Source organism: Amphibalanus amphitrite, unplaced genomic scaffold (genome assembly GCF_019059575.1).
Source record: "Amphibalanus amphitrite isolate SeventyFive unplaced genomic scaffold, NRLGWU_Aamphi_draft 001483F_arrow, whole genome shotgun sequence".
NCBI classification, from domain to species: domain Eukaryota; kingdom Metazoa; phylum Arthropoda; class Thecostraca; order Balanomorpha; family Balanidae; genus Amphibalanus; species Amphibalanus amphitrite.
In genome coordinates, this window is record NW_024882976.1 from 112,190 (window position 1) to 119,118 (window position 6,929).

The following is a 6,929-nucleotide window of genomic DNA, read 5'->3' on the forward strand; positions in this document are numbered from 1 at the left end:
CGCATATGGTGCGGATGAGATGTCAACATGAAAGATAAGTGTCCAAATGTGATGAAGTGACGTACCGACTAAAGAAAATGGTCATACGAGCAACGTACGACTATAAGACTTTATATAGCAAGATCTTAACGTAGCTGAACAATGCTTGATTCCACCCGATGGCGAAAAATCACATAAATGGATCTGTTTCTACTAAACACCTTTGTGCAATCTGTCAACCTCCAAATTCGCCCTTCTTAACCCAGATTCTGACCTGGCGTTTACATTATCCCCTGCTCAAATTGGCGTCACACGACACAGACGATACTCCCATACAACACCAATAAAACTGGCCAGAAAATATGCGTCGCATGACGAATAACAATATGCTATGCAAACACCTTTTATAAGCCGTTTGCTATTGGAACATGTTCGAAATCGCCTAGTCAGTACTCAGTTCAAATTGGCAAAAGCATAACCAACACTGGGTCCACTTGAGCCCTGCTCTAAATATGCTAAATTTCGAGTTTGCACTGTCGTTTGACATACGAAGTTCAAACTTAGGAACGCTGCGGCCTCTCTGATCTCGCAAATACCTTTCAGAGATGATTAGCTAGAGAGAAGGGTGGGGGGGCGGCGTTATACTCCGTTTACTCGGTCAGACCCGCACTTAGCTAAGCACAGGTATCCTAACCAGCTGCAACTGACTAATTGTGACTTACTGAATGAAATACAAATACGTTCAACAAGGTTAGCCCGCGCCCCGCTGGGGTCTGCCGAGCAACGCGCCCTGCTGGGGGGGGGGGGGGCAATTTGGCCCACCCCGGTAAGATCTCGAGAACCACGCAACATAGCGACAAGCGGCAAGCGGTGTTGGATAGCCCTACCAGCGAACTACCTTGTGACCCAGTTTCATTCACCTAGGTCAAACCGATGACGTCACAGGTCAGGTCAAATGCCGAATTTTCACCGTTTCCAGGCATTTCAAGAAATAAATGCGTTATAAAATCGAGTAAAATGCATTTCATTGAAAATCATCGGTGGGGAAATGTTCGTCAAACACATATTCTGCTATATGAGGTCACGGATACCATGTCAGGTCACAGAGGTCTGGTCACTGAGGGTAACAATATGAAAATAACATGTGATGCATGTTTTATGGTCCATTTTATATCCCAAATACGATTATGTGGGTCAGGTGGCCTTTGGGGTCAGGTTAGATTATGTTCTGGTGAAGGTCAGGTCAAGGTCAGGTCAAATTAGGTCAAATTTCAAAGTTGATATTTTTGCATAAAATGAGTATCGATTCGATGCAGCTCGTCACGGGGAGTTCAACGGTGGTCTTTGTTTTGAGCTACGTGGTCTAGAATTGCCAAAAATTGAGTTAAAATATTGGACGTCATCAATTTTGAGTTTTTTTTTTTTGCTATAACTTGGCCAAAAAAGAAGGTATCGATCTAAAATTTGGTATGGAGATAGAAGAGGGTAGGGACTATCACATCTATTCCTGTTTTTCGATATTCGGGAAAATTTTGGGATTTTTTGCGTTTTTCTAAAAACAAATCAATATTTGATTTTTTTGGGAGTCAAAATCCAAAATTTTTGAAAACCCGAGGCAGCAGTTTTGTAGCACTGCCTTTTGTCTACATGACCATATAAAGAACTTTGAAATTGCTTGGTAATTGTAGTTTTTGTGAGCGTTTCAAGATTTCATGTTTTTTGCTCATTTTTGTTCGAGCATGACCTCAGTTTGACCTCAATAACTCCTGACCTAAAGTGACCTAAGACTTAAAATTTGTGTGATGGTGTCAAATTGAGGCCCGGGAAGGTACTGAAAATTTGGCCGCCGTTTTCTTGCTATTCAGGAAAAACCACAGGGGCGGGGCAAATTGCCCCCCCCCCCCAGCGGGGCGAGGGTTAGAAACGCACTTAAATTTCGATGATTTTAGTAAAGCAGATCCAGCTATGATTCCTTCAAAACAAGATTCACAAGATTGCTACTCGCAGAGTCTTATCAGGGAATGTCACCAACCTCATTCAAAAAGGTCGGCTACCTTCCTCAAAAAAGTATCGTAAGCGGAAGCATTTCTCAAACAACACTCATGCAGTAGCCGTATCACGTTGAGCGAAGAAAGATAAAAACTACCAGGTAGTTTATGTTAGCTATGGTTGCAGGAATTTGAGCAATGAGGTCGTAGGTTGTCTAAATCAGTGGTCGGCAGGTCCTCCGGGGTCGTGCCCCCTTTTTTGGCGCCAGGCAGGGCCATTACCCCCACCTACCAGACCCCATTGGTGATACAACCAAGGTTACTGAAATTCCATACTTTTCCGTGACTCTTTGGGTACCATATCTGCGAGAAACCGCTGCATTGAGTGACAGATCTCTTTCAAGCTTTCAGGAATTGATAAAGGCAACAACATGTACAAAATTTGTATCTCGGAGATTTGATGTCGGTGACTAAAGTTCAGGTCAATTTCACGCCCTCTCCCATTATCAATGGGAGAGGGCGCAAAGTCAATGGTAGAAAATTGAAAGGCGCCTGTTTTGGACCAGTGTCATTCCTAACACTGTGACACTCTTATTTACAAGTAAACATGACCGCTGAACCGGAAAACTGCACCCGTAACCCCACTGTATGTCCCTGAGGTCATTTCAGGTAATGAATGGTCTAACAGCTATTCGCTAATAACTTTGATAAAGGCATCCCAGAGCGATGAAAATGCCTTAGATGTGTTCAGCTCGACGATACGGGTCGACTGATGTGCAACAAAACCTTCGATGCTTCTCGACGGGAGGATCACGATGCTGATACAAGTGAGCTCTTGCAAGTTTTGAGTGAAAAGTTATTTAAGAAAAACTATCAGCAAGCAACGTACATTTTCAATTTTGGCAGCTTTTGTCTCCTGCAGGCTAAACCGTCTTCGGTTGAATCTGAGGACAGGCATCAGAAAAAACGTTAAGAGAGCTATCGAATGCGTTTTTCCGCAGCGCTGTAGCTCTATCCTTTCCTGAGCTATAGGCCAGTTTATCGAAAATTGTCAAAGGTTGACCTGGAACTTGGCGAAATTTTACGTTCGATGACCTCTGGTGACCTGACCTTTGATTTGACCTAAAAGGTGACCATAGTTTTTTCTTCATCATTTCTTACGCTCTTTCGATCGCCGACTACGGCGTTTCGCTAGTGAAACAGGAGCCAAGTTAATAGGGGGTGTTTAACCTCCATCTCCAGCAGGGCGTGGAAATCCAGGAGCCCCAGCGGGGCGCGGGTTAACCCCCATACGTATAGGTGTAGCGGGTATTTTTCGAGAATAGATCACATTAAAAGGGTCGGATCACGAAAAAAACTGTACCATCGAGCCGATCATTTTTATCTGTCCTGAAAATGGCATGACCTTAACCCGAATAACCGTTGATTTGTGAGATCTTTCTTGAGATCATGGCAGGCCACAAAATCTCACCTCAAGAAGTTACAGCAGGACCCGATTAACTCGGCAGTTGTTATTGACCTATGGAAGGTCACCCAATGACCCACGACCTTTAAATTGGGTAGCAGCAGCTGCTTATCTTCACGGGCAACACGCTCAATTTTTCTGCCAAGCTCCAGCTCAGAGACCGAGATGCTCAGGTCAGGGTGCAATGGACGACTCCTCTCCCTTGCGTTAGTGACTGTGAAAACGCCAATAGACGAGCGCCGGGTAGTACATGACAGTTACTTTCCACGACTGTACGGAATGGTGAGCAGCTACATGAAAATTGGCATGGGCCAGCTAATCAGTTCATGCTTTGTGCGTTTGACCTCGACTAATCTTTGAATCCTGGGGCACAATAGTTGCGATGTTTGTCCCATCAAGGGAGCCATTAATTCTAAAAAAGATGAGGCTTTCTCAGAGGCCCTCATTACCCCCCGCCGAAGGGCGCCATTACCCCCAAAGGGGGCATGCCCCACCATTTGCCGACCCCTGGTCTAAATTAATGCGGTATACTTTAGGCTATACAGGACATCGCTGCGGCATTTCCTACGGAGCCCTTTTCAGTCCTGCTATAACCTTTAAAAGACAAAGCTCCTGAGGTCTGGCGCTCGTCACGTATCTTGCGGTATTGGGGATTTTTCGCCATCGAGTGGAATCGAACATTGCTCAGCTACGTTAAGGTCTTGCTGTCCCAGGTTTAGTAGTCGTACCTTGCTCGTATGACCATTTCCTTTCGCTAAACCCCTTCAGCATCAATCGACACTTGTCCTTCATTTTCACATCTCATCCAGCACTATATGTGTAATAATCATTTGTTTTTATTGACTCGCATTCGCTTTGCAATAAATACACACCACACGTAAGACACACTGCACGGTTTGGCAGACAGTTTGAAGTAAGCCCATTATTGACTCGTGTCTAGTTGTAGGCGGGGGTGGGCTTGTAGGTAGGGGCGGGCTTGTAGGCGGGGGCGGGCTTGTAGGCGGGGGCAGGCTGGTAAGCCGGGGCGGGCTTGTAGGCCGGGGCGGGCTTGTAGCTGGGCTTGTACTCGTCGTAGCGGGCCTCACCCTCGTAGGTGACGTCAGCAATCAGGCCAGAGTAGGCGTCATCCACACGGTAGGTGACCGTCTGGGTACGGCCGTCGGGCAGCACAACAGAGTAAGATCCCTGGGTGGCGTAGCCGTCACGCGCCTCCTGGGCGTTGAAGACGGGCTCGTAGTCTCCGTATCCGTGGACGTCGTAGCTGAAGTCGTACTTGGGCGGCTCGTCGTAGCTCTCCTGCTTGTAGGGAGCGGGCTTGTAGGCTGGCTGGGGGTGGTAGGCGGGCCTGGGCGCGTAGGTGGGCTTGTAGGTCGGGGCGTAAGTGGGCGCCGGAGTGGTGTAGGGCGCGTTGTCGGCGGCGGCAACGGCCAGCAGGGCGGCAACCACGAAGAACTGAAACAAGGACATCATCGTCAATATAATTTCCATTTTTCCATTCCATGATACCTCTTTCACATACTCATTGCTGAGCACATGGGTTTTCAAAGCTCTTCAATCCATGAGAACATTAGGGCAGCGCCTTTAATTCAATCTTACATTCAAATGGGTCTCCCGTCCCCTCACCTTCATGTTGTTGGTAGTGAGGCGGTGTGTGATCGTCTGATGGTGGGTGCGGTGTGGAGCCGTGTTTTATACACGGTCCAGCTGCGGTGACCGCCAGTGGTGGTGACCCTGCCGGGGGCGGCGCAGCGGCAGGCGGGGTGTTGCCGGCTGCAGCAAATGGTATCCCAAGCTTGGACGTCTCAACATACCCGTAATCATTGGTAAGGTCTTCGATTTCTGAATTCATTCGCAACATCCCAAGTCTTTTCATTGATTAATAAAATATCCGAAAATAACCATGTTTCAAAATGCAAGCTAATTGGCGCATGATACGAGTATAAAAGTAAGAACGATAAAATTTCCATTCAGCGGGCATCTTGCAGGTTTTTCAATGTATGCGCAAGCATGAACACTGGCGGAACTAAAAGAAAGCCTCTTTCACCGCCGGGGGCATAACCCAAAGACGTAAAAAAATCAGGTTTCGCTCCCGTATGCAAGTTTAAGTGATCCTGATTGAGGTTAAGCATTCTTTTTATTCCAGAAAAACTCCATTGATTTCAGGCGATGATTCAGGTGATTTCAGGGGATTTGGTCGTATGCCCCAAAAGCCAGCTAGATCCCAAAGTGGGGATGTACGTGTAAATATGGGTACAGAAGTGTATCAGTGCATATATTTTGCGCAAGATTCACATTAACCCTATGTAGTGACTCAGTTCACCAGACATCTGGGCAGACAAACGGGACGGACATTGTGCAGCCAAGCGGCAACCAGGTAGTTGACAGGTACAGCCCTCAGCTCACTGCGTGGTAGGTGTTCTTTTTTCGACAAAACCGATAAATAACTCGAGAACCATGGAATCGGTCACTCGAATGCCTAATCACCAAGACGCGCGAGGCTCCACACCTTAGAGTAGGCTCATCGTGGTATAAAATTTCCACCCATTTGGCAACGATACACAGAAGTTTTTATTTGCCCCAAAACAAACTTTTGCCTTTTGTTGCCACACATGGTGTACAATTCATTTAATGATGCACACAATCAAAGAGTAGAGCATGGCAAATCTGTGCTATGAATTTCGATCAACTGATAACACTGCCCTCGAGCTATTATTGGTTTTGTTTAAAAAAGAATACCTACCGCGAGTGAGGTGAGGGCTGTACGCGAGTCATCAGCCACCGGTGCTTGGCGAAACGTTATTCATATGGTCCCTTTCGATCGTTAAATAGAAGAATCCCATGTAGCTATGGGTTCAACGTTTTATTTCCATCAGATTATTGGCAAATTGGATTTGAGTCAAACTAGAGTCCACCGGTTGGAATCGCGTTTTTTTAGATCAAAAACTGTTATTTGATTGCAGAGGTACTGTGGTATTAGGATTGAGACGTACTTGGCATCAAAAACTCTCACGTGACTTCGCCCAATCTTACCAATGCCGTAAATAGGATTTGGCAGCACTGGCCGGAGTTCACGGCTCTCGTATCAAAGATATCCCTTTTATTTACACCCAGCTAATCTTGTCCAATGATTTTGATAGCGTCAATGATTATAAATGTTGCCTGAATGAATGAATGAATGAATGAATGGGGAATAGTTCTGAATGTTACCAAATGCCGTGAATGCGCATTCACGGCATTTGGTAAGATTGGGCCGGTTGTGCTAGAAAGCTTAGAAAATTGCCAGCTGATTCTGTAGTTGAAATTCGGAATGCATTTGACATACCTTCTGTCGATACTCGATACGTGCTTCAAAATTGAGCATAACATAAGCAACACTGATTTTTACTTGTGCCCTTTAAAAAATATGCTCAAGTTCGAAATTGCACCGCCAGTTGACATGAAGTTAAAATTTCGGAAAACCACAGATCCGTCTTTGTGACAACTCCTCAACATCACAT

General features: G+C 45.9%; 1 protein-coding gene across 1 annotated transcript; it reads right to left on the reverse strand.

Moving 5' to 3' along the window:
• Positions 1-4,368: 4,368 nt before the first annotated feature.
• Positions 4,369-5,113, reverse strand: LOC122373360 (adhesive plaque matrix protein-like). Its single transcript, XM_043351334.1, has 2 exons — positions 5,056-5,113; positions 4,369-4,884 (listed from the first exon to the last, which is right to left on the reverse strand). The coding sequence occupies exons 1-2, from the start codon at positions 5,059-5,061 to the stop codon at positions 4,369-4,371; spliced, it is 522 nt and encodes a 173-aa protein (XP_043207269.1). The 5' UTR covers positions 5,062-5,113.
• Positions 5,114-6,929: the final 1,816 nt, after the last annotated feature.